General features: G+C 44.7%; 1 protein-coding gene across 1 annotated transcript; it reads left to right on the top strand.

Moving 5' to 3' along the window:
- LOC310710981 (synaptophysin-like protein 1) lies at positions 1–26,961 on the top strand. Its single transcript, XM_083512389.1, has 6 exons — positions 1–287; positions 15,613–15,731; positions 16,980–17,187; positions 19,403–19,588; positions 21,035–21,866; positions 22,207–26,961. Exons 1-5 carry the CDS (start codon positions 219–221, stop codon positions 21,164–21,166), a joined length of 714 nt encoding a protein of 237 aa, XP_083368515.1. The 5' UTR covers positions 1–218; the 3' UTR covers positions 21,167–21,866; positions 22,207–26,961.
- Positions 26,962–27,209: the final 248 nt, after the last annotated feature.

Below are 27,209 nucleotides of genomic sequence, written 5' to 3'. Positions count from 1 at the left end.
GCTCTGGCCGCGGGGCGCTCTCGGGGCGGGGCACGCGCAGCGTCGGGCCGAGCCCAGCCTGGAGCGAGTGAGTCAGGTAGGAGGCTAGCGGGCTGTGAACGCCCCTTCTTGCTCCGCTCCTCCCCCTCGGTGGAAGAGAGAGAGAGAGAGAGAGAGAGAGAGAGAGAGAGAGAGAGACTGAGCCACCTCTCCGCCGCCTCTCTTTTCCCGCACAGAAAATGTCCGGGCTGCAGATCAACTTGGGACCCGTGAAGGAGCCGCTGGGCTTCATCAAAGTCCTCGAGTGGGTGAGTCCTCGACGGCAGGGGATCGGAGAGCGGGGCTGGGCCAGTGGCCACAGAGGGGTAACGGGTTTTTTTTGGGGGGGGGGGGTTGATCACCGCGTTTCCTGGCAGGATCTACCCTACCCACCCCTAACCCCCCCCCCCGGGCAGGTATTGGCTGCGAGCCCTGTTTGGCTCTCCCACTGGAATTTCTTCCTGCCTTCCTCCCTTCATAAACACAGGCGTGGCCTCCGGCCTGTACTTTTCGAAGCTCGCTTAGATTTGCAGGGGACTCGTGTATTTCCAGCCCACCCCGCTCCAGGGATCTATTCCGGGCCGCTTCTAAACACACACACACACACACACCCTTGCATAGTTGGTGCAGGGCGGGGACGTCTGTTGTGTTCTATTTCCAAACAAACCATGTGCTTCAGAGTGGAGATCTGGTCATGGGAGGGCTGGAGGGAGTTGGGAACGAGAGATCACGCAGGCAGGTTAATGGCTCCCAGCCGCTTGTGCAAAACCTGGACTTGTCCTTCCGTGCGTCACGTTGGAAGGAGCAGCACGTGTGCCAAAAGTGACCTGTAGTTTTATGCCCTGCAAGGTAATGAACTTTTAGCGGGATTGCAGCGGGTGAACTTCATGGTGTGGAGGAGATCCAGTCTCTTTAGGTCAGTGGACCGTGGAGTAGAAACTGGCCCATTCTCATAACGCAGGCTGAGGATTATTCTTGCTCAAAGGAGTTTTTACTCTGGGGGCAAAAGGGAACCCAATGACTGCACTTGAGGCCGGTCTCTGTCAAGTCACTTCAAGGGAATTCCATGCAGGACCTTAGCATATCCTTGTTGGGAATCCTGGAGAGCCGCTGTCAATCAGAGGAGACCACCCTGAACTATCAGTTAAAAGGCAGTTTTCTATGCTCCTATAAGTAGGAAGGAACAGGTTGTGGCCTGAAATGTTTTGGCGCCTGAGGCTCCCCACGCTGGGGAGGCGCAGCATGTGGAACTCTGTAAGCAGTGTTAGAAACTAAGATATGAAAGCTAGGAGCTAAATGGCACCTTAAACCTAGGTTATGGGCGCGACAACGGAACGTCTAGGTGCGCTTTTTAAATAACGAAGAATACAAAGCTGAAAATGAATGAACTGCACCTAAAATAATTATGTTCATTTTTCACATAGTCTAGTCCTTCCCCTGCCCACCCTGCTAATATTCTTAAGAGGGTCTCTTCTCCAGTCTTCAGTGAGTAGCTGGAAGTGGGGAGGCAGAAAAAGGTCCTCTTTTCCTTCCACTCTGCAATTTTAATATGAAAATTTAGGCACAGTACTGCGCCCAGAGCTCAGAAACGGCTCGCACTAATGAAATTCCATGTTGCGAAATGCACCTAGAATAGCGGGAGCTATGCAGAACTAGATAAATTAACAGGAAGGATTCGAAATCTGCGGGACCAGAAATTCACAGAAGACTGGTGTAAATTAACAGGCTCTTTGAAAAGTAATTGTGATGATCAGACTACGTTTGTAGGTTTGCAAGAAGTTTTGTGGTGAATTATTGGAACTATTGCAAAGATGGATAAAGGGGAGGATGGTTAGTTAAGATAATTAAAGGCAATATGAATTTAAGAAATGGATAAGAAGTGGTTAAAACGGTGGATCATCAGAGGTGCTGATAGAAGTCCAAAAAAAAAAAGATCGTATAAGTGGTGAAGCTTTGTGGTATGTATTATAATTTATATGTTAAAATTAATAAAAATTATTTTTTTTAAAAAAAAAAGAACAACAGGAGTGTCAAGCACTGCTTCCCCTTACGAGCGGGGATGGGGGGCAAACTCCACAAGGGTTTCTGGAATACAGTGTTACCTTGGTTGTTGAATTTAATCTGTTCCGGGATTCTGTTTGACTCCCAAAACAGTTCGAAAACCAAGGCGTGGCTTCCGATTGGCTGCAGGAGCTTACTGCACTCAATCGGAAGTCGCGTTGGACGTTCGGCTTCCAAAAAACGTTCGCAAACTGGAACCCCCACTTCCGGATTTGCGGCGTTTGGGAGCTGACTTGTTCGGGAGCCAAGCCGTTCGAGAACCAAGGTTACCACTGTACCTCCCTCTCACCAAGACTGGGAGAGAAAGCATCTACACATTAAGGAAAGTGCACACGATACTGTATCTACATAGGGTTCTTGGATCACGAGAAGCACTCCACCACAGTTATTTCACCTGTATTCTGACAGGTACAGACTTGCAGAATGTAGGTGTGGAAGGCATGCTTGAATGCTTCTCCATGTGAAAACCAATTCTCATTTGTGCATAGGAAACAGTCGTGTCAGTAACAAGGCTGGTCTGCAACTCGTCTTCCTGACACACCATGGTTTTTCATGGTTGAGGTTTTATTTTGTTTTTAGACCCAAGGCAGTATGCAATCGTTCAGTTTCTCCTCCTTGCATTTTGAGTGGTGCAGGCTTGCATAAATGGTGCCGCTGGCTATTTTGAGCATTTATTTTCAAAATACGAAAAGCACTCCTGGTTGGGCACATGAAAGTGTGCATAAATATCCATTAGAGTAAATTAAGAGAGAGAGAGAGGAACCCCCAAATCACAAAGCAGCCCCCAGACCTCTTAGCCATCTTGTAGGTCCTTGGCAAACCCAACATCTGGAATTTGCACAGTGGCTCTATCCTTTGCTTTTTATTTGGAGATGCGGGAGTTGGAATAACTTTGGACACTAATGGGGAGGAGGGGGTTAAATAGTTTTTCATAGGAGTTTTTTCAGCAGGAACTCACAGGAATTCAGTTCTGGCACCTCTCAGGTGGGCGCCATTGCCATTAAAAGACAACAAGGGAGGCGTTCATGGTGAGCTCCGACACCTCTTTTTCTAGAAAAATAGTACTGATTTTTCATGGCATTGATTACAGTGGTCCCTCAGGTTACATACGCTTCAGGTTCCAGGCGCTTCAGGTTACAGACTTCGCTAACCCAGAAATATTACCTTGGGTTAAGAACTTTGCTTCAAGATGAGAACGGAAATCGTGCAGCGGTGGCAGCAGGAAGCCCCATTAGCTAAAGTGGTGTTTCAGGTTAAGAACAGTTTCAAGTTAAGAACAGACCTCTGGAAGAAATTAAGTTCTTAACCCGATGTACCACTGTATAGGCATTTCCAGGGGTTCCCAAAGTTGTTAGATAGATTGTGGTCACTTTGGGGTTGCAGTACAAAGGAGGAGAGAAAGGTTATGAGTCTCTTGCTACTGTGGGCAGTTGCTTAAGCCTGGCAACAGCGGGCATTTTTATATCTGAGGTTTAAATTAGTAGGTGCTTAAACATGCATGCCTTGTTTACATGTGGTCTTACGCCAAACCATGGCTTAAGCATGAATGAGCGAGTGGACAGGTCGAGAGGAAAAATGACAGCCACTTTGCTCCTTCCCCAGTCCATCTGAGCCTTGTGGGTCATGGTTTGTCTCACTCCAAACAAAGTACAGTGGAACCTCGTGTTACAGACGGGATTCATTCCGGAGGCCTGTTTGTAACGCAGAACTGATGTAAGCTGAAGTTCTGTGCCTGCGCGTGGCGCGATTTAGCGCTTCTGCACGAGTGGTGAAACCCGGAAGTAACCCGTTCCGGTACTTCCTGGTTGCCGTGGGACGCAAGATTGAAACACGCAACCTGAAGCGGACACAGGAGTCTTGGTTGACCACAAACTTGACATGAGCCAACAGTGTGACACGGCAGCTAAAAAAGCCAATGCAATTCTGGGCTGCATAAATAGGAGTATAGCATCTAGATCAAGGGAAGTAATAGTGCCACTGTATTCTGCTCTGGTCAGACCTCACCTGGAGTACTGTGTCCAGTTCTGGGCACCACAATTCAAGAAGGACACTGACAAACTGGAACGTGCCCAGAGGAGGGCAACCAAAATGGTCAAAGGCCTGGAAATGATGCCTTATGAGGAACGGCTAAGGGAGCTGGGCATGTTTAGCCTGGAGAAGAGGAGGTTAAGGGGTGATATGATAGCCATGTTCAAATATATAAAAGGATGTCACATAGAGGAGGGAGAAAGGTTGTTTTCTGCTGCTCCAGAGAAGCAGACACGGAGCAATGGATCCAAACTACAAGAAAGAAGATTCCACCTAAACATTAGGAAGAACTTCCTGACAGTAAGAGCTGTTCGACAGTGGGATTTGCTGCCAAGGAGTGTGGTGGAGTCTCCTACTTTGGAGGTCTTTAAGCAGAGGCTTGACAACCATATGTCAGGAGTGCTCTGATGGTGTTTCCTGCTTGGCAGGGGCTTGGACTCGATGGCCCTTGTGGTCTCTTCCAACTCTATGATTCTATGACAACATGAGGTATGACTGTATGATCTGTAGCCAAGGTTCGTTCTTGGGTTACTGCTCATGGTTTGTCTGGGACAGACAAGTCACAAGCCAGGGTTTGGATGTAACACTATGCCAAACCATAGCTTTAGCTCTGAGTAAGCGCAGCTGCAGCAGCCAACAGGATTGGAGGAGGAGAAAAGTGGTTGTGATTTTTCTCTTGGCTCGCTCATTCATTCTCAGCCATGGTTTGGGTTGAGTGTTGCCTGCAAAGTGCGGCAAACACACGAAAATACAAACCTTAAGGAATTAGGGCTGCAGTGATATTCTCAGCCTGGGAGTGAACTCAAGTGAACTCAATGGGATATATTCTTCTAAGTAAATATGTATAGGATTGCGTTGTAAGACATGTAGTTAAGCTTACAAAATTCATAAATATTCTCCTACCTTCACTTATTATTTGATCTAGTAAATCCGCTTAAAAAAAATAAATAAATCACATTATCTCTTTAAATTTTACTTGGATGCAGCATCCAATCTATACCCCATTCATTTCTAATATATTTTTTTTTTAAAATGATATTTATTAAAAGTTTAACAATTACAGAAAAAGAAAAAAAAGGAAGATAGTAAAAAGTTACAATACAATACATCAAAAGAAAATGAAAACCAGAGTAAGAAAGGGAAAAAAAGAAAAAACCAGTACATCGAAACAAAAAAGCAAAAACGTTTAAAAACAAAAACATTTAAAAACACATACAATATTCCATATCTTTACTTTTCATTTACTTGTTTCCTCGACCTCCTCACACCTCCCTTTTTGTATTCTAGTTCAGTTAACTATTTCAGCAAATTCTTTCCATCTTTCTCAATTTATTTTCTATAATTTATCTTAACAGTCTATCCTTCAATTTTTCCATTTTTGCCCATTATCAATCAACTTTTACTTAATTCTTTATTACATTTCTGCTAAAACCATATAACTTCATTCCAACCATTTCTAATATATTGAGTCATGGTTCCTAAGATGAGTGTACATTATTGATGTGCTCTGCAACAGTGTAAGCTTAACTTTCAAATGTATGTTTATGTATCAATTCATTAAAATTGATTTAAAAAATACTTTGCAAAAAAAAAAAATGACCCGGGGAAAAATATTAAAAAGGGAAGAAAGTTTGAGTTTCAAATAGGGCTATAATGAGAGTATGAAGTATAGTATACCTTTGCTAGAAAGTACTTTCAGTTTCAGTCTCTTGTGAGATGAGGTTGAATTTTTCACGTCCTATGGAAACGCACAAGAGTGTTTGCATAGTGAGGTGGTGGGGGAGGCATATCTGGATCTACTCATGGAGCTGAGTGATTTTGCAATAGTTTAGTCTAGATTGCTGACTCCCAGTTGTTTAAGGACAGCAACACAGAAGATTTTCCCTCTTACCAGTTAGCGGCCTGTTAGAAACTCTGATCTTTTTATAGATAGGGATGGCAGATAAATTTGATTCAGTTTGCATTTAAAGGCAAACATACCTAAATCACACCTTTATGAAACAGTACGAGAACTGAAATTTCCCAAGCGTTGCAGTGCAGCTCTCTAGCCAAATAATGTGTTCAAAAATGTATAAACTGGGATAAAGTGTACATGGAAATGCATATCTTAGCAAATTTAACATGCCAAAACGCATCACATTAGTGGAAATTCCTTTGCGAAAATGCACATGTTAAGCATAATTTCATACAAATGCGTGTATATTAGGAGAAATTTACACTAAAAATGCCGCTGCATTTTCATGACTTTTTTTTCTAAAAAAGCACAAGCTGGAAATGCGAAGAGTTGAAGACTGGGGAAAAAAAGGAACTGGGAGAACCTGAAATTGACAGATTCATCCATCCCTAGTTGCAAATTGGATATAGATTTGTCCTTGCATATTGAAGCTTGCACATGCAAGCAGGCAGTTGGCTTTGCCCTGAGCCACCATTTTGCTTCTGCCTCCACCCACCCTTGGTAGTATTTTGCACCTGAGCTCCAGCTGGCAGACCTGAGGGATCTAGCACAAAAACAACATAGCTCCCGTGAGCCTAAAGCCCGCCCACCCATCTTGTGGATAGTTGGAGCTGAAGTCAGATGCTGGGAAGTGAAGTGTATTATATGCTGCAATCCAGTTGCTTTTAATTTGGTTTGACCGCAGACACCTTACTCCTCTTGTGAGCCCTTAACAGAGGGTTGCGAGGCAGGGGACGGGGAGAATCCAGAGGGTATCTGAAACTCTTTACAGGTATGCATTGTGCAGCCGATTGATGAAGTCTGGACATTTATTTCTGGCACAGATGTGGCCCAATGGCCTATCAGCTGTGACAGCCTGTCTGGAGTAGGCAAGGATGCCCTCCCAGTCCAGAATGCAGGGCCACCCCTACCGTTAGGTAGAGTGAGGCAGTTGCCTCAGGCAACAGATGTGGAGAGCACTGGCAGGTTTTTGAGACGGCTGCATACCCTCCAAAAGTCCTGATTTTCCAGGAACAGTCCTGGAATTACGAAAGCCATTCCAGGTTCTGATTTATTCTGGAATGTCCCTATTTCCCCTGCCAGTGCTGCCACTGCCGAGGTGAGGGAGGAGGGTGAGGCGGCGTTTGTCCTGAGTGACGGTTGCCGCGAGGGAGCACCCTGTGGCCTCTCCATGGCTGCTGCTGCCGCTGCCCTCCTTCCTTGGGCAGTTCGTAGCAGTTGCTGGAGAGCGGGCCAGGAGGAGGTCAAGGAGGGTTGGGAGGGGAGTAAGAAATGACCCTATTTTCATCTGAGGAATGTTGGAGGGCATGCATTTGTGCGTTCCACATGGCCTGCCCTAGACCTCCTAATCTAGCCTGTCTCCTTGCAAGTGCTGAACTAAGATTCAGCTGCCAGCCCAGTCTGCTTCTGTTCATGAAATGAAGGGAGCGTGCCGTCTTAGCCTTTGCCACAGACAGCAAATTGTCTTGCGCCAGCTCTGGTGCAAAAATATCCCAAGTACCCAGAGAGATCAAGAGAGCTAGTAGCGATCAGAAAGGGGGAGGCAACGACATTTTTCAAGCTGCAACATGTTTGTTTTAATAGTACAAATTCTTCGATACATGCTTAGGTAGGCAGAACGAAATGTTGAATTAATGGGTTTTCCCTCCTTCCTTTTTGATGAAAGTCACCCCCTCACAGCCTGTTTTCCCTCTCTGGTTGCTGGAGCAATTCCGGCGGCAGGTTTATTCCAAAATCCTCGTCTTTCCTTTTCAAAGACTTATGGGGTATGCTGGAACATTAGAGCATGCAAGATGTTTTAAGTGCCTGGAAATGTAACATACAAACGAATTAATTCTTCCAGATGTGCAGATGGAGGCGTTCGAGGTCAACATCTGGTAAAACCGGCAAGAACTTTATTAAGAAGAGGACAGCATAAATAGAAAGGAATAAGACTGTTACTAGGTTAGAGGACTATCGGGGCATTTCTGGTTGAATCATTGGCATGCATGGAAGGGCCAACACTCCCTCAGTTTAAATTACGAGTTCCCAAGCTCCTCTGGCCCCACAGTGACCGTTTGAAAATTGCTGCGGGCCTTGGTTGAACAGCTTAATAATGCTCCTGCCTATTATAACAATTGTAAAGGGCTGTGCCTAGATGCTGAATGACTTTTTAATTGTATTTTTATTGTTTCTCTTATTTCTCATGTGGTATTACAATTTGAATTCCATAGAATTAATTGTATAAAACATTCCTCTTCGACCAAGCCTTTGGCTGAGTAATATTCTGATTAATATTCTACAGCCTTTTAAATGTGTCTGGGAAGGGTGTGTGTGTTATTGTTTTGCTTTTTTGTTTTAGCTTTTGTGTGTGTTGAAAGAAACGGAATGGTTGCGTCTAAGCAGCTTGTCTTTTTTAAAAAAGCCTGACGTGTACTTTGTACGTTTGGTGGTGTAACTTCACAAGCAATTTTAACAGCTGGAAAATGGACTCTTAACACGTCTCCTGAGACTCTCCTCTTGATCGTTCTGAAGATGCCACACCCAGGAAAGTAAAGAGAATCAGGGCATCTCATCTCCCAACTTTCATTTGCTGTTTGTGTGGTCTGAACTTCAGGACAGAAGTTAGCATGGATACCTGCACGTTCTCCCTCCCCAAGGAATTGCACTGCTGGGGAATTAAAAGTCTCATTTCTGCAGCACAGTAGCATTTCGTGCTCAACTTTTCTGGAAGAGCTGGAGCCAAGGGAGCTCCCTATTGCCAAAAGCATCTAAAACAGCCTTCGCCAACGTGGTGCCCTTGGGATAATTTGACATGCAATTCCCATCAGCCTCAGCTAGCACAGCCGTGTTGCCTGTGGCTGATGGAGGGAGGCAGGGCTCTTCCTTGCAACTTACTTATTGAGCGTTCTTCCGAATCTTGCTTGCACAGAGCTTACATGGCGGTTACAAAACGTCTGGTATTGACTGAGTATTTGCTCCGATTTGTTTGCCAGGCAGTGAGAATTCCTCGTATTTTGTTTGCAGGTTGTTTACATAGAGCATGGGTAGGCAAACTAAGGCCCGGGGGCCGGATCTGGCCCAATTGCCTTCTAAATCCGGCCCGCGGATGATCCGGGAATCAGCGTTTTTTTACATGAGTAGAATGTGTCCTTTTATTTAAAATGCATCTCTGGGTTATTTGTGGGGCCTCCCTGGTGTTTTTACATGAAGAGGAATTTGTTTCCCCCCCAAAAAATATAGTCGTCCCCCCACAAGGTGTGAGGGACAGTGGACCGGCTCCCTGCTCAAAAAGTTTGCTGACCCCGGACATAGAGTGATCATCTAGTCCAACCTGAATTTGCAGCTGTCCTGTACGGGGATTGAACCTGCAACCTTGGCATTATCAGCACCACGCTCTAACATGCCTCCCTATTAATCATTTATCCCACACTTCTCAGTGCATTCCACCCTTACTTTCTAAACTGGAAAAAGTACAGGTGGTTGTTGTTGTTGATTTGCTGCACAAGGCACCAGCACGTTAATCCACTTTGGAAGCCTAAAGTTCTGGTAAATGCTAGAATCTTTCCCGCAAAAAACTGACAGTCTGGGGGTGCCCATAGTCCTAAACATCTGGAGAGCACCAGGTTGATGAAGGCTGATCAAAAATAATGTAGACCTCTGAGAAATTCAGCATGTTTCCCATAGCTATAAAGGTGTAGGCAAAAAAAATTATGTTGGTGTTTTTAAAAGGGGATTCTTGACTATAGGAATCTGAAGTGCTTCCTGCCCCTGCCCCCCATTCTGACTGAGACTCCTGTTTCTCCACAAGTAGCCATTTTGAGGCTTAAGCTTCATGATGAGGTAACTATTTTGTTAGAACAGGAGGTGGCCGCGAGAGAGGAACCGGAAACTGGATATTCTCCGTTAAGAACAATTTCCTGCAGGATAGGAAATGTACCGTTTAATGCTTTGTGTTGGAAACTGTATGATCTTGGTGTTTTAATTTGTTTTACGGCGTCTTTGACCATACAGTAAGAATTGCAAGGATATGTACACACCATGCGTTCAAAACACATTGCCAAAGAATGCTGGGAACTCTAGCTTGTTAAGTGTGCTGGGAATTGTAGCTCCACGAGAGGTAAACTGCACTTTGCATAATTTTTGTGGGGCGTATGCTTTAAATATATCGTGTGTACACAGCTTCGGAGACACAGTGAATAAGACGGTTGCAAGAGTTCCTTCCAAGTGTCATTGGAGAACGGTTAACAGATAGAGCAGACAGATTCCTTAAGACTTCTCTCTCTCAAATGAAAGCTGACATTCTTGGGATTCCACGTAGAATTTCGAGCATACCAAAAAGAGGAATGGAAACAGTCCCAATTATATCAGTTGTAGGGACTGAATCAGCTTTGAGTTCTGAATGAAGGGTTTCAGGCACCAGAGTAAGAGTCACACCATTGGTGGGGGTACCATTTGGTAGCAAGGACGTGGGCTCTTTGGGACCGAGGGGTCTTGTCTCCCCCAATATCTCTTGGGGTGGGGCCTGGACCCCTTCAGTGCATGGATGTAGCCAGGGTTTTTGTTAGTGGGGGGCAGGCCTTTTGTTGGGGGGGGGGCAGAACCTCCGCTACCGTATTTTTCACTCTATAAGACACACTTTTCCCCTCCTAAAAAGTAAGGGGAAATGTGTGTGCGTCTTAGGGAGCAAATGCAGGTGGGAGGCTCTGTTCAGTGCTCCCTTTAAAAAGCCACGTGGAGCGTGTGTGTGGCTCTTGGGGGAGCCTTCCTCCCGCTGCCTGGGAGAGGCTGCGCACGGCTATCCCATAAGCCAGGAAAGCAAGAGGGATCACTGCGCAGCAATCCTGCTTGCTGTCCTGGCTTATGGCTTAGCGCGTGGCTCTTGCGGAAGGTGGCGGAAGGGACAGAGCATGCGGCTCTGTCCCTTTCTCCGCCTCCCAGCAAAGCCCTCAAGAGCTACGCTCCCTTTAAAGTCACTGACGGGCTGCCCTTCTCCCTCCTTGGGGAAAAGCCTGCAAGCGCCGCACATGCACTCCACAAGGCTCATGAAAGGGAGCTCTGAGCAGAGCCTGGGATGCATACAGGCTCTGCTCAGAGCTCCCTTTAAAGAATATTTTTTTCCCTTGCATTCCCCCTCTAAAAACTAGGTGCGTCTTATGGTCAGGTGCGTCTTATGGAGCGAAAAATATGGCAGCTATTGCTTTTTAATGATTATGTGGGGGCAGCTGCCCCTTCTTGCCTCAGTATTGTGAGGGCAAGGAGGCTGAGCGCAGAGCCAAGTATGGCACGGCTTGAATGACTGGCTCCTCCTGAGTGCGAGAGAGGAGGAGCTGCCGGCCCTTGAAGCCTTGCTAGGCCTCCTCATGACAATGCTCAGCCGTTAAAATTATTGAGGATTTAAACAAATTCTTAAGCTGATCGGATGGTGTGGAGGTACGCAAAAAACCCACTTAGTCCCAAGATAAAAGCACTAATAGGAATAAATGTACAGATGGGGGATAGGGTAACATTTGCAAGATCAGAACTAAATTTAACAGGTGAGGCCTACAGTAAATTGCGAAATCTTCCTGTCCAGGATACTGTATTGCATTCTCATCCCCCCTTGTCTTCTGTCATCATCCTCGTCCAACATTAGCCTGTGTTCTGTGCCCACTGAAAATGCTCAGTCTTCACGATGTTGCTTTGGGGTTTCCTTTCCCCTGTTAGGTTTCCAACCTGCCTGGAAATATTTTTATGTCAACAAACCTTGGGTTTCTCCCAGGCCTGTTGGATGTTTCTCTCTTGTGTATGTATGATGGTACAGTCACCCCTTGGTTGTCGAACGTAATCCGTTCTGGAAGACCGTTTGACTTCCAAAATGTTGGACAATCGAGGTATGGCTTCCAGTCGTTTGCAAGAGCTCCTTGCACTCAAGCAGAAGCCGTGTCAGACTTTTGGGTTCCGAAAAACGTTAAAAAAACAGAGCATTTACTTCCGGGTTTTCAGCTTTCAGGAGCCAAAACATACGATAATGGAGGCGTTCGGGAACCAAGGTTTGACTGTACCATTTTGGCTACAAGGATGAGCAGTGGGAGAGTTGAATTCACTATGGGTACATCAGGGCTGGGGAATCTGTGACTTTGTAGATGTTGCTTGACACCCAAGTCCCATCATCCTTGTCCATATGGGTCATGCTGACTGGGGCTAATGGGTGTTGGAGTCTAATAACACCCTGGAGGGCCACAGTTTGACCAGCCACTGGTATATGTGATGGGAGTACCAAAAATATCCTGCTTATTGGGATGCTGAACATAAAGGCAACATGTAAGCAGCAACATTTGGGGCACCAAATACGAAATAAGCAAGGCAGCACAGATCTGGCCAATTTAATTTGCTGCCTGCGTTGCTGGATCTGGGCTCTGCAAACATAGGCTATCATTTTTGTGTCTCTGCTGTTTTTGATATAGGCTAGGCTGGTGGTGTTCTTCATAAATGCCATTTCCATGCTTCTAGTAATACTACTGACATTGGGTAATAAATCTATTGCGTTGAGGAGGAAGTACATGGAGACATGAGGAAATGAATTGACTCTTTCACTGCTGCCTGCCTAAAAAGTGAGATATGGGGCAATATATCACCCCAAGGCCGGAAATGGTTGCAAGGCAGTTCCGTTGAACCTGGTCTGTTGAATCCACAGTTTCCCCAGGGCATTAAATGCATTCTGATGACCGCCAGTTAAGATTTCAAAACAGAAACCCTCCTTTTTTGCGAAAGATTTATACAATGAATTCAGCCTTTTTCAACAAAACCCCTCCCCCAATTTGTTAAACTGGAAATAGCTTATTTTCAAACTAGCATGTGGCTGATAGCAATCAGCCAATCTAGGGCCATCACTTCCTATCCCAAGTGACACTGAATATTTACACAAATCACGATGCATGGGAAAATGTGTTTTTTGCCATTGCTTGCTATTGTGATTTGTCGCCCCATGCAGGAGGCAGGAGAGAGCTGAGCCTACAGAGTTAACAGCTGGTGATATATCAGGATGTTGAAAACCAGATATAGCCCAGCCTTAATCTCAAGGGTTTCAGGAAGGAGTCTTTGCCTCGACATGCCAGGGACTGTCCAATAAAAGTGGCATTGGACAGGTCAAGTAGAGATGGGCATTGCAGATAAGACACAACTTTATATCCAGTATTAGTCATAACTCAGAGCAGACCTATTGAAATTAATGGGCACTACGAACACAGGGACATTATTTTCATTAGGTCTGTTCTGTGACTAGAACTCGGTTGAATACAAGCCACCATCTTTAGATAAAACATCTTCAGATAAAAGCCAGATGGAATGAAGTGATCTTTGCTGAATGACAACTCAGGAGGGGTCGCTTGAACCTCAGGTTCCACAGTTTGGGTGCCACCACTGAGAAGGCCCTGATGACCATGCTTTCAGTGTATATGGGATACAGAGAAGGTCCCTTCACTAGCGCTTAGGGAGTTGGTAGACTGATGCAGGAGAAGGTGGTCCATTTGGTGTGGACCCAAGCCACTTAGGGCTTAAAAGGTATTTCCTAACATTTTTAAATTGTGCCCAGAAGCTGATAGCCAGAGGAGCTACTGCAAGATCAGTGTAATATGAGTGGGTGCCCGCTTACATACTTGCTGCTGCATTCTGGGATCAATGGAAGTTCCCAAAGGTACTTCATAGTCAGTCCCATGCAGATTGTGTTGCTATAAGGTAGTCTAGACCAGCCTTTCTTAACCTTGGTTCCCCAGTTGTTGTTGGACTACAACTCCCATTATCCCTGACCACTGGTCCTGCTATGTAGGGATGATGGGAATTGTAGTTCGACAACAGGTGGAGAAGACCCAAAGTTGGGAAAAGCTCGTCTTAGGCTACTGTAAGTTGTGTGTTAAATAAACTGATGGAGGACAGTTTACCTTCACCGAAGCAAGTCAGTGTGCATGCTGAGATTATGCTGAAGCACAGGAAGGCTAATCCTGTGTAACAACCTAGGACTATAAAATTTGTAGTTTATGCAACATGAGCTGGCATTTCTAGGAGGCTAATTACCACACTTCCATGGTACAGCTGCCCAGGGTTGCTTTCCAGGATATTCTCTGCTTGCTTCACCTAGCAGGCCACAGACTGTGGGTCAACCCAGTTGGCACAGTTCATGTGAAGCTTGTGCGGCACAAAAAATATACATGTCTCTCTACAAGCAGGGTCATGGCAGGCTCAGGGCCTCTTGAATGAGAAAGGAAGCTTGATTTCTGCAAGGTTAGACCTTTCTTTCTTTGAAAGTGGTGGGTTGTAGAGGCAAAGAGAGATTCCCTGGCGGTCCCATCCTTTTTCAGTCTAGCACCACCAATTCACCAGGCCACAATCATACCATACAAGTACATCGCTTTCACTCCCCAAAGCCTGGGAGCTGTTGTTTGTGAATGGTGAGGTGTAAACTACAATTCCCAGGATTCTTTGGGAGAAGCCATGACTGTTAAAGTGGTATCCATGTACTTTGAATGTATGGTACAGGTATGACCCCAAACTCTTTCACTGTTAGCCATCAGATTCTCAAATCAGTGAATCTGGTGTTGCAGACCCAGAAGATTAGCCTCTTTTCTTTCTTTTTTAAACAAGCTGTCAAGACCTTTCTCTTCTCAGAAGCCCTTTTATGAGTAAGATATTGTCTTAACGCCAGCTGCTTTTCCATCGGCCCCGTTAACAATGTTTCATTGTTTCATTGCTGTTGTTTTATTGGTCCTTTCTGGACTTTATCTTTCAGCCAGCAATTGAGAACACTTTATTTGCTATAAATTTGTCAAATAAAAGTAGTAGATAGGTAGCCGTGTTGGTCTGCCATAGTCAAAATAGTGCTACTGGAAGAAAAAAAAAATTATTTCAAATAAAAGTGTTAAGATTCTTGAAACGGTAGAATGCGTTGTACCATTTCAGACTGCAAGTGGGGAATCATCTTTCTGAATTCTTAAAAAATAAACTTTTTTTTTATTTTTTTAAATCCCTCCCTTCAAGTTGATAGCGTGAATATTAGAGTCTGGAATGGGCTGGTGCCTTTCTTTCTAATCAGCCAGAAGAATCTATTGTAGTTTTTAAGATAAAATAAATCTGAGGAGTATTAAGAATTGTCTCCCCCTGCTTGGAGTACACAGTATTGCCCCAAGAGTCTATCTACCTTCGTTGGGTAATCTGCGGCCCTGCAGACGTTGTGGACTCCAACTCCCATCAGCCCCAGCTGATTTAGAATGACCTGCAACTTTAGGTGCCTTATAAATTAACAGTCACAACAATTATAATTACAGTGATAATCAGGCAGAATGGTGGCAAAGCTTCTTGAACCCAATGGCATCACTGAGAGGCAATGGCTCCAAACTGTACGGAGGGGAACAAACAGGCTCCCAGAAGATCCACAATTCAAGATCACCCATTACTGCTCACCCTGTCAGAGCATAGGAACTTTTTATGATGTAAAAGGGCCCCCAGAAAGCATGCATTCCCTCCTCCATGGTGTACGTGCCTATGCGCCCGAAAACTGCACTAACGCATATATTTGCTTTTGTCTTGGTTCTTCGCAGATTTTTGCCATCTTTGCATTTGCCACCTGTGGAGGTTACAGTGGAAAAACCTCCCTTATCCTCAACTGCTACAATGGCACAAACGCTTCTCTTCAAGCCAACTTTGCGTATCCTTTCAGGTAAGAGCATCTATCCCTTTGAGGAACGCTGCCACTTGTGGCACAAAGAGAGAGGCCCTTCTAATTGTCCACGCAACAAACACGTCTCTCTCCAAAGAGCTGCCCTAGACTTGGGGAATGTCGTGTGTGTGGACAGGAATGGCTGGTTCCAGGTTTGAGCAGGCTGTGGGCAAGGTGCCTTTCGAAGCTGGGGCCTGTCGTTGAGACCTTCAGAGCTTACTTCACCGTGAGAGGCAATGCCAGCCTTGTTGCTGAGCAGAATGAGGTGGCTTGTGGGGTTTTCTGCCTCAGGCGCCAAAATAACTTGACTGGCTTTGGGCAATGGGGCAGGGAAGGTGGCACCATTTGCTGCTCTGCCTCGGGCAGCAAAATGCCTTTCGCTGACCTTGATGGGAGACCACAGCGGTTCTTACAGCAGCGCAGCAACGACAGCTGGGTCTGGCTGCCATTTCAGTTTCCCACAATCCCCCGGGGTTGCATCATGGAGGGCCATCTTGGGAAAGTCAAATGGCAGTGATTATTCTGGTGTCCGATGTTGCTTGGAGCCCTGGGTCAGAAAGAAGAGGTCCCAATCCAGCAGCAAGGTGGGCCCTGAGGACGAGGGAGGTCGAGTAACCACCATATAACATTTTAGACCATATAACATCATTCCTGAGCACCCACATCTCTGGTTAATATGTGGTGTTAAAAGGTGTTCAGAACTTTATTGGCCTGCAGCCTTAGGTTTGTTTCTTTGAAGTGTATGCTATTGTTTTGACAGCTGTCATCCTTTTCCTCTTTACGTGTTTTAACATTATTAAATTAATTTAAAAAACCCAACATTAGCTACTACAGATGTTTCTTTCTTTCTTTTTTGCAACTAAGGCTACAATCCTATGGCAGAGCCCTATGCTGAATTGGTGCCTCCCTCCCACCCCTGTTTACCTTAATATTAGTTTGGCCACCTACCCACCAAGTGAAGCAAGGCTCTTTGCTACCTATTCAACGTCCTCCTTCCTCTGAGAAATGCCAGGGGGATCTTCTTCAGACTGAGAGCTTCTGGGCAAGATGGTTTTAAACTTAAAAGAGTTTTAAAAGTTACTATGGTTTTCAAAGTTGAAGGAAAGAACAATTGTCAGCTACGAAGCGCAGGCTGAAATGTTGCATGGGGATTTATTTTGCATTTCCCCTGTTTGGTTGGGAATCTTGCGAATGGAAAATTGAGCTTCAGCATTCTCTCTCTCTCTCTCTCTCTCTCCGGAACTCAAGGTTGCACCAGTCTCCGTTTGACATTCCTTCAAGCAAGCAGTGTCTCAGCATCTGGAACACTACTTACTACCTGGTGGGAGACTTCGCCTCTCCCGCTCAATTTTTTGTCACTTTTGCAGTCTTCGTGTTCCTGTACTGCATGGCTGCTTTGGTGCTCTACGTGGGCTACTTGCACTTGTATCGGGGCACTGGTAAACTCCCCATGATTGTAAGTTGGCAACGCCTTGCTTCCCCATAATTTATAGGACTCAATAAGGATATGTGTGCTGCCTATCAGTTGGGCATTGAGTATACTTGATTTGTGTGTTCCATGCTCCAAGAGAGAGCTGTAAATGGGCTGCTATATCTGGAACCAGTGCTTTAAAAAAAATTGTTTAGGGGTACTCTCATTTTTACTCAAGAAAATCACAATTTTATTGTTCAAATTGGGGAAAATAAATACAGTAAATGGACACAAGTAGAAAGATTCCCAAAATGTTTAGGGGTATGTGTACCCCTGCGTCCCTCCAGAAAAAAGCACTGTCTGGAACAATCCAACCACCACAAAAAAAATATTTAAATTGGTGATTCCTATTCTTAATATCATTACATTCAGATTGTCACTTGTTTGTGGACCATTTCTGTTAGTAGTAGATGGTGGTGGAACCGGCGACCCTCAAAGGTTGTTGGACTGCATCTCCCATCAGCCCAGTCAACATAGCTGGTTCTGAACAGCTTTAGAGATTGTTCTGTGTACTTCTTGGTTACTAACCGTGGATATTTTACCAAACGAAACACTTTTAAATCCTTATTTTAAAAAGTGTTAGGAAGTGGATTGTTTTGGAAGATAGGAGTTCTCTTTAAAACCCTAGAGATCACTCAAAAGTTAACTTCTGATTAAATGAAAGCTATTTTAATACACAACATATGGGATGCGGGTGGCGCTGCGGGTTAAACCACAGAGCCTAGGACTTGCCGATCAGAAGGTCGGCAGTTCGAATCCTTGCGACGGGGTGAGCTCCTGTTGCTCGGTCCCTGCTCCTGCCAACCTAGCAGTTTGAAAGCATGTCAAAGTGCAAGTAGATAAATAGGTACCGCTCTGGCGGGAAGGTAAACAGCGTTTCCGTGCGCTGCTCTGGTTCGCCAGAAGCAGCTTAGTCAAGCGAGATGAGCGCCGCAACCCCAGAGTCGGCCACGACTGGACCTAATGGTCAGGGGTGCCTTTACCTTTACCTTAATACACAACATATAGGCATTTTGTACTATTTAATATGCCTTTCCTGGTTGTGAAGCATCCGGGGCCCATACCTGACCTCTGGATGTATTCAAGAGGTTACCCTTGAAGCTGGGCAGGTGTGGTGCCCTCCAGATGTTCTAACTATGATGCAATGATTCTTTCTTCCTATTTTCCTTGCCGCTGGGATTGCAGGAGCTCTGGTGAGTGTGGCATTCCTTTCGCATGTTGAGTTGCATTCTGAACACCAAGACAGGGCCCTCTCCAGCTTACCAACCTTTTTCTTTACGGGGTTTCTTAAGCACAGAAACATTAAGGCCTATCCCTCAGTGGCAGGGCAGGTGCTCAACATGTACAAGGTCTGAGGCGCAGTCTTAAGACCTCTCCAGTTAAAGGGAGCAATAGGGAAGGGCCTTAGTGCATTGGTAGAGCGCCAGCTTTGCATGCAGAAGGCCTCAAATTCCATCCTTGGCATCTCCACATAGGACTGCAAGCAACCCACATGCTCAGCTGCTGTGTCACTGAGCAATAATAAAGGTGTATGTGTGGATCAGCCCTGGGTAGACCTTAGCAGCGACCTGGTTTGGTGACCAGTTGTGTGCATCTTCCACCGTTCCCTCCAGAACAGACAGCTAACAACTTTTGTAAAAAACAAAACAAAACCCAGAAGCTTTTCTTTTGGGAATTATAGGGACAGAACTACCTAAATTGTATAGAAATTTATGTATGCTGCTATAGCAGCAAGAATGCTACTTGCCCCAAAGTGGAAAGAAGCAGGTGTCCCAGTAAAGGAAGAATGGATACAAAAACTTATGGAATATGTAGAAATGGCAAACTTACCGGAAGAACTAAGAAATCAAGATAACAAACTTTTAATATAAAAGAATGGAAATGGTTTATTGAGTATTTACAGATAAATTGCAAACAGATAAAAATATTAGCAGGATTATTGTAATAACCTGCGGTTTCATAAGAGTATATATTTAAAGTAGATGATTAAATGAATCCAAATTAAATGAATTTGGATATGCAGAAGATATTTTTAAAAAACAAATTTAAGGAACCGCAGAAAGAGGGAGAAGGAAGTCAAACTTTGAAATCTTAAATTGACTGTAAAACTAATGAAATGTATAAACTTGAAAAGTATAAATAAAAACTTGTAAAGAAAAGAAAAGACCGCTAAGGGTGCTTGTCTTTTCTCCTGATGCAGGACTTTGTTATCACAGTAGTCGTCTCTTTCCTGTGGTTGGTGAGCACATCAGCCTGGGCTAAGGCCCTCACAGACATCAAAACATCCACCGGACACAGCATAACGGAACTTCAACCTTGCGTGAGCCAAACCAACCGATGTCAATTCAATGACATCAGAAGCTTGGGTTCCTTGAATGTCTCTGTGGTATGTATGCATTACTAGATGCTGGGGTTACAAGCAACCAGAAATAGCCACCATCCTCATGTTTTCTTTCTTTGAGAGTTGTCCCAGGAGACACAATACTGGTCTAGTTTGGGGATAGCTAACATGGCGGCCTCCTGATGTTACTGGGCTACGGCTTCCATCACCCTTGACTGAACGTTGTGGTCCCACGAGCATCTTTAGGGCACCACATAAGCTGTCCCTGGTCTTGAGGAACCAGCAAGGCAATTGTGCTTCACATAATTTAATCAGAGCATGTAGAAGGACCATAGCTCAGTGGTAGAGCATCTGCTTTAGGTGCGGAAGGTCGCAGGTTCAATCCTTGGCATCTCAACCTTTTGGCTAAGACAGGAGTGTAGGCTGGCTATTCTCCGAATTCAACATTCACTAACTGGGTTTTGACCTTGACCTACCACTCGTCCATCCTGGAAGGATTTGCATGACTTATTATATTCTTCTTCCTGTTGCCCCTGCTGAAAACACTTCTGTGCACATCCAAATCCCTCAGGGGTGATATATGCTGCCGTACTTCCTGTAGATTGATTTGGAATCAAACATCCTCTAATAAAAAAATATTAATCCCAGTGCATCAGTTTGGATTCATACACAGCTCTTCAGAGCAAGATGCATTGGGACCGGTTAATTTTCATATTCTGAACTTCCATGACTCTGTTTTTTTAGGGTTTTGAGGTCTTGGTGACAATAGCTTTGAAGTTGGAGGAGGTTCTTGTTTAATACGATACAGTAAAATGCTTTTCCTGGACACTCAGGCTCAAACGGCATAGTCTGTTCAGTCACAGAAATATTTTCCCCTGAAGGTAAAAAAGAAAAAAAAAACCAGCTTCAGGAAGCTGCAGTTTCAATCGGAAGTATCTGGGTAGATTAGGTGCTCCCCCCTTGTTTCTGTAAATCGTACAGTTTTTCTTATCAAGAGTACCTTTACTTCTTCCGCTGCAGGACAAAAAGCTCAAGGGGGACTTAATTTTTTAAAATAAGAAAACTGGCCCAAAAGGAAAGAGATAATTGCGTCCTGCCCTGAGGCAAACACCCAGTCTGGATAGCAACTTCCTGCAGCTCTTTGTGGTTAAAACAACATTCCTTGGGGGAAATGTTTTCTTCTGACCTTGAGTGGTTAACAGCTAAAACAGGGACAGCTAATATGGAGCCCTCCATAGGTTGTTGGACTACAGCTCCCATGATCCCCAGCTAGTTGTAGTCCTCATGGGAGTGATGGGGAGGAAGGGACTGGAGCAGGTCCGTTCCATGATTGTTCTGGGAGTCTAACACTGCATTATTTTCTCCCCGGAATTCATGTCGGAAATGCAAATTGTGGGATGCAGCTGGCAGGATCAGGCAGGTGCACTAGTTGCCTGAAAGTTCCTTCTTAGGTCAAAACCTCCATCTCTTTTCTCCTTTTCTTGCTCCTAGGTCATTGGTTTCCTCAACCTGATCCTCTGGGCAGGGAACGCTTGGTTTGTCTACAAGGAAACCAACTTGCATAACCCTCCGGCTGCCGCTCCTCCGACCCCTGGCAACCCCCCACCTCATTCGGGGATGTAAGGAGCATGGAGAGCCATCCGCTATGGGGCGCAACCTCTTGCTGGCAGGATGGTCGTGGCAGCAGGTTGTTGTTGTTTTGTAAACCCCCCCCCCTCCTGATAATGCAATTGATGTGTGAAAAAATGGATGGGTTTCTTTTGTTGTTGTTGTCCTAAAATTTCTGTCTAAGAGGAAAGAATGGAGATCTCTGCTCAGCCCCGTGTGCATCCAAACAGATCATGCTACTGTACTGAAGCTTATTCTGTGCATTGAAAATAAGGACACAGGTTTCTTGATTTAAAGCCTAGGAGAGTTTAGCTGTACAGCTTTCCAAGGGCTGCGCAGGCCAACACACGCTGTGTGCACTGAGTTGTGCTGCTCAGTGTAAGCTGCAGCCTGATCCTGTCTATGTTTACTCAGAAGGCAGTCCTGTTGAGATCAGTGGGGCTTACTTCTAGGCAAGTATGCTTAGGATTGCAGCCTTGGCCTCACCCAAGCGCACGCGCGCGCACACACACACACACACACACACACATATATGCTTGGGTGAGACCAAGGCTCACATATATACATATATATATATATATATATATATATATATATATATATATATGTCTATATGCCTTTGGCTGCCTTGCAGATAGGAATTGTACATAACACTCAAGAGATGTACATTGTTCTTAGGTTACACTGCTGTCCTTCTGTAGCAGGAAGAGTCTAGGTCAGGGGTCTGCAACCTGTGACTCTGGAGCCGCATGTGGCTCTTTTACACCTTTGCCGCGGCTCCAGGGCGGATACTAGCAAGGGAAGGAGGCGCATTGTGCGCCCTGACACTCCCCACTGTGGCGGGCACTGTACTGGCTGTGACGTCGCATGGGGGCGGTGCGTGCGTTAGTCATGCACCGTCCCGGCGTCACCTTCCCGCCCACTGTCAGATCGTGGCTCCGGAGATATATTTGTTTTAAATGTCGCAATGGTTTTGCGGCTCCCAGGTTTTTTTTTCTTCGGAAATGGGTCCAAGTGGCTCTTTTTGTCTTAAAGGTTGCAGACCCCTGGTCTAGGTGACTGCCTGGGACAGTGTCTGTATGTGAAACTCCTGTCACCAAACTTTAGACCTGTAACTCTAGGAATGGAAGAAAGCAGGGCTGGGGAACCTGTGGACCTTGGATCTATTGCTTGATCACAACCCTCTTTCAACCTTAACCATTGACCATGCTGGTTGGGACTGCTGGAAGTTGGCGTTCAACAGAATCTGGAAAGCCACAGGTTTCCCACACGCGTAGAGAGACAAAAAGCGTTTCTCTGCACATAGTCTATATAGACCAGAATATGCAAGAGTTGTTGATAGGAGCTCTGCACAAAATAATGGCATCTGAAGCAAGCTCCAGAAACTTGAACGGAACTCTAACCTTCAAATCAATGTTGAATTTCTAGCCCTTGCAGGTGGCAAGAAAATGTGAGGCTTCATTTAAGATAACAATCAGCCTCTCTCCCTGACTCCACACCTCTTTTGCCTTAATCCGGGCTTCATCTAGTGCTTCGCAAACCAACTGAACTCGGAATTTCGAATTTCTTTTAAAAACAACCAAAGAAACCATGCTTGCTGCAAATTATTACACAGTGGCATGTAAAATCATAACAACTGCTAGTAGAGATTGCAAATTTTCATTATCTGGTTAATTCCCCTACGCCCTCAATTTAGGTTTTGTGATTACAGAGCTCAGAAGCTATCATGCGTTTAGCGTAGCATTCTGGAACTCCTGGCCAAACTCAGCTAAAAACCTGCAAATAGTTTGTCTTTCTGTGCCAGTAGAATTCTGCACAGTTTGGATTCCTATGGATCTTAGTTTTTATTACTTCAAATTACTTTTAAAATGCAAGGTTCTAGCTGTCATGGTTACAGATGCCAAAATGATGCTGCAGAGCTTGGAGAATGGATGGATGTGTTTCATGATTTCTGATAAACCTCCCCATTGCCAACTGTTCCTCCACTGCCTGCTTCATAGACGATCTCCCATTTCTAAGCTGCTAGTTTGCCAAAACATTCTGGAAAAGTTGCAGAATTTAACAGGAATGCAGAAGGAAGCATGCATATGGAGCACATTTATGGAAAATAGCTGCATATATTTTAATGGTGCTCAGAATTCACCGTCATAATTAATGTAATTACTTTGGAAGATTTCTGCTATGATCTCTATTCATGGCATATGATTTCCCCCCCTGTTCTGATGGATGTATTTACAGAAGCTTTGCATGAACTCCCAGCAGTGTTTCCCCCCCATCATATTGTTGATTCAGTAGGATTTTCATCGTAAGATGTCTTGGGAGTAGGGATGGGGAAACTGGGACCCCCAGAAATTGTTAGATTAGATTACAGCTCCCAGGATTTTTGATCAGTGATCATAGTGGCTGCTGGAGCTGGTAGGAGACTTGAGTCCCAGCAAGATGCTAAGAGTAAGGATGGGGAAATCTGACAGTTCTGGTTCCTCTCACTTTTTTCCAGTCTTAGGTTCAGTTTTCCACATTTCCACTTCAGTGTGTGATTTTTTCTTTTTTAATCATCAGCATTTTAGTGTGAATTTCTCTTAATATGCATAAAATTGCATGCAATTTCCCCTAAAACACAGTTTTGCAGAGCAATTTCCCCTAATATAGTGCATAATAACATACACTTTACCCCAGTATATATATATATTTGTACACATTGCTTGGCTGGAGAACTGCGTTATGAAATTCGGAGAGTTTTTTCATGTTCACTTTTCACTGAGTGACAAGCATCCAAAAAACCAAAAAAGCAACAACAACCCTGGCTTCTTCCAGACGGCTGTTTGAAAACCAGTGATTTGAAACAATGAAAAAGTGTTAGCAGATTGTGGTTTTTTGATATGACAGGCAGGCTGTGCAAAGAACAACTGTCTCATTTTGCTAACAGAAAATGTGTTTCCCAAAGCAGCGTGATCTGCTTCTATGTTTTTTGGGAAACGATAGCAGTCCTGAATAGATAACTGAAAATTAAAATGAAATAGCTAGTAACTTGCTTTTTTTGCTCCCAACCATTCTATATGCATTTCTTTTTTTTGATGAATTGCACTGGTGATTGCTTCCCCCTTTTTTGTCAGTGAAATCATTATCCAAACTGATGACACAAAATAAAACTGCTTATGGGTGCCTCTGGCTATAGAATTCTTGTATCCGAACTTGTGGGGAGAAATCTGGAGAAGCAGTCATGGCACATGAGTCTGGATGTGAGTCCAGACTCATGAGTCCCCTCTCACTTAAATGCTCAGCATGCCAACAGGCGTGACTTGCAGCGTTCCAAGTCTTATCATCACACCCATAAGGGCTAGAAACTTGTGAACATGGTTTAAAACTGAAAAGCTGAGATTCCCAGGAATCTGGATTTGTGCGCATTGTTACATCAGATGCTCCCATAAAACTGTGAGTTAGATTCACAGCCCTGCTTGGCAGATCTTGAAATGAACTGACCATGCTGAGAACAAGCTAACTCAAATTATTTATGGGTTGTATCTGTCTGACTCACACAGCAGATTTCCATTTGTGAAGCAGAACTCCTCTCTCCTGCAGGCCTTACCCTCAAAATCTGCTTCAGAGGGTCAGGTGACCCTCTTCCTGAGGGTAGAGGAAGGAGCAATTGCATTGCGCAAGTGGAATGCTTCTCACATAGCAATGGATACATGTTTCACATGGCTAAAACAAGCTGCTCTAACCAAGACCCAGTAACACCTAGCTTCTTATGCAATGTTCTTCATCACATACATATGTTGATGCCTTAATCTGCACTCAGGGTGTTTGGAAATCTGCACGGTGCTCAGTGCTGAAGAGGGGAGAATTGTCACTTCGAAGGCAGAATCCTAAGTTTCAGTGCCTATATATATCTCTATATATTTTTCTACGTCTCTTTGTTTATGCCGCTTCTCCCTCCCTAAAAATTGTTTCCTGCTTGCTCCAGGCGTGTGAGCAAAATGCATGAAGAAATATAATGCCTTGCCAAGTTACCACAGGGAGACGCCTCATACGTTTATGAAGCTGCTGTGTGTATATTCTGCTGCTTGTTTTGAATGGTGGTTCTCTGCACTTCTCAGGGCTGAAGTCGTGTCCCTTTGGGGGCCTTTATTATTATTATTATTATTACTCATTATGGCCCTCTCCATCTGCCATTGTTTGGCATGAATGTGCAGGTATCAGACCTTATTTTCTGCTAGATCGGGAGTAGGGGCTTAGGGATGGGCCATAGCTCAGTGGCAGAGCTATGCAAGCAGGTTGGTCCCAGGTTCAATCCCCTGGGTAGGGCTGGGAAAAGACTCCCGGAGAGATGCTGCCGGTCAGTGTAGACAGTATAGAGATAGATGAACCAAAGGGTCTTAGAATAAGTTGTTTTTCCAAAGATTCCTCCCACCCCCAAGCTCAGACAAGCAGATAACCCTGACCTGCGAACTTTGATAGGAATTGGGCCTCATCACACACCCTGTTTGTGGCCTATCACCTTGCTGTTTCTTTCTTTGGCCAGGTTCTGGGTTCAGGGCCTGCCGTGTGGGGCAATACTGTTGGTTGAAACTGACCCCAGCCTCCAACCAGGATGGATTTTGGTGGATTTTCCCATCAAACACCTGGCCTAAGAACCATTCAGGTGTATCAATGGAAGCCTTTTGTAGGTTGGCCTACAAGATCTCAAAAGAGAACGTTGGGCTTGAATTGGGAGCAGGAGGTTGAGGGCACGACAAAAGAGGGCGCACAAAACCGCATCCCCTTTCATGGGGAGGAACAAATTGGGAAGCCCTTTATACAAAAGTCACTGGTGCTTCTCTGGCTCCCGTGCTGTGGGATGCCAATGTGAGCTCCCTGCCCCACCCCCCAATGGCATTGCGCTGACATGGCATCTTTCAGGGCCATTGTGGGAAATTCAAAATGGCAGCCGGCAGGACAGGAAGCAGAAGGAGCGCTAGTGAGTTGGGCACCCCTTGAACCTTTCCCAATAACCAAAACGCACACACTCCACACACTTTTGCTACCATCAAATAGGGTGATGAAAACGGTGGGGTTGGTACAGTAAAATTATTCCTCTAAACAGTTTGCCGCTAGTCTACTCAACCTGTGGTGGCACTCCCCACAACAGCTGTATGAAGGGGGAGAAATTCATAAAGTGATTGTGTTAGATAGCCCCTCACACTGTCTCGAATGCTTATAAAACTGTTAAAACACTGGATGTACTTCACTATGCAAATATATGCAAATGTATGCAAATAATGCTTGCTGCTTTCTAGTAATGCTGTAAACAAGCACATTTGGAGGGAAGAATGCTGGAATGAAATATAGCTAACAACACCCCCCCACACACACTTTAACTTGGGGACACGTTACATAGCATAACACCCCACAATTTTTTACCCCTTGATACTAGATCTTTCCTAAATCACCCCAGATGTAGATAGCACAAATAAATTCACATTATTTTCTCTTGTAAAGAAATCTGGCTGTGCCTTAAAAAAAAAATCCACTAGCAGTGAGCTGTGTGTGTTTGTTACATGACTATGGAACTGCAGTGTGACTATTGCTGATCAATTGAGCTCATGTGGAATTGCAGTTGATTCCATCATTTGCTTTTTATATGCATGTTTTTCCTCCCTGCGATGGCAGAATATGGAGGCTAAATGCATTTATTATTTAAACACACACCTTTTTACTTTATATAGATTTTTTTTTTGCCTGTCTCTTACAAGAATTGTTTTGAGATCCCTGTATGTGTTCTGCACACACAACAAATGTAATAAAACAAATTGCTCAGTGACTGTATTAAAGTTGCAAATGCTCTCTTTCTTCCAGTGTGTCAAGTGTCCGGCTGGGCTTGAGTTTGTGTATTGTTCTGAGCTTTTGTGATGTCCTTATAAATCTCAGGTTTTATTTCAAAGGGGGGGGGGCGGGAAGCATGTTTCTAGCTCTCATTCTGGTAAACACAATCTTAGAAATCAGGGCAGTAGTTAGCTGAAGGTGGAAATGAGGCAGCTGTCATAATCTTTAGGAGTATAGAGCAGGTTCAACTTGAAAG

The sequence above is a fragment of the Podarcis liolepis genome (assembly GCF_965112155.1).
Source record: "Podarcis liolepis genome assembly, chromosome: 7".
In the NCBI taxonomy this organism is placed as follows: domain Eukaryota; kingdom Metazoa; phylum Chordata; class Lepidosauria; order Squamata; family Lacertidae; genus Podarcis; species Podarcis liolepis.
This window is presented reverse-complemented; position numbering and strand designations above follow the sequence as displayed.

Coding starts and splice junctions, on each gene's coding strand:
- LOC310710981 (XM_083512389.1), top strand. CDS start 219: ATGTCCGGGCTGCAGATCAACTTGGGACCCGTGAAGGAGCCGCTGGGC. Junction 17,188..19,402: donor CTGGTAAACTCCCCATGATT/GTAAGTTGGCAA, acceptor CTCCTGATGCAG/GACTTTGTTATCACAGTAGT. Junction 19,589..21,034: donor GTTCCTTGAATGTCTCTGTG/GTATGTATGCAT, acceptor TCTTGCTCCTAG/GTCATTGGTTTCCTCAACCT.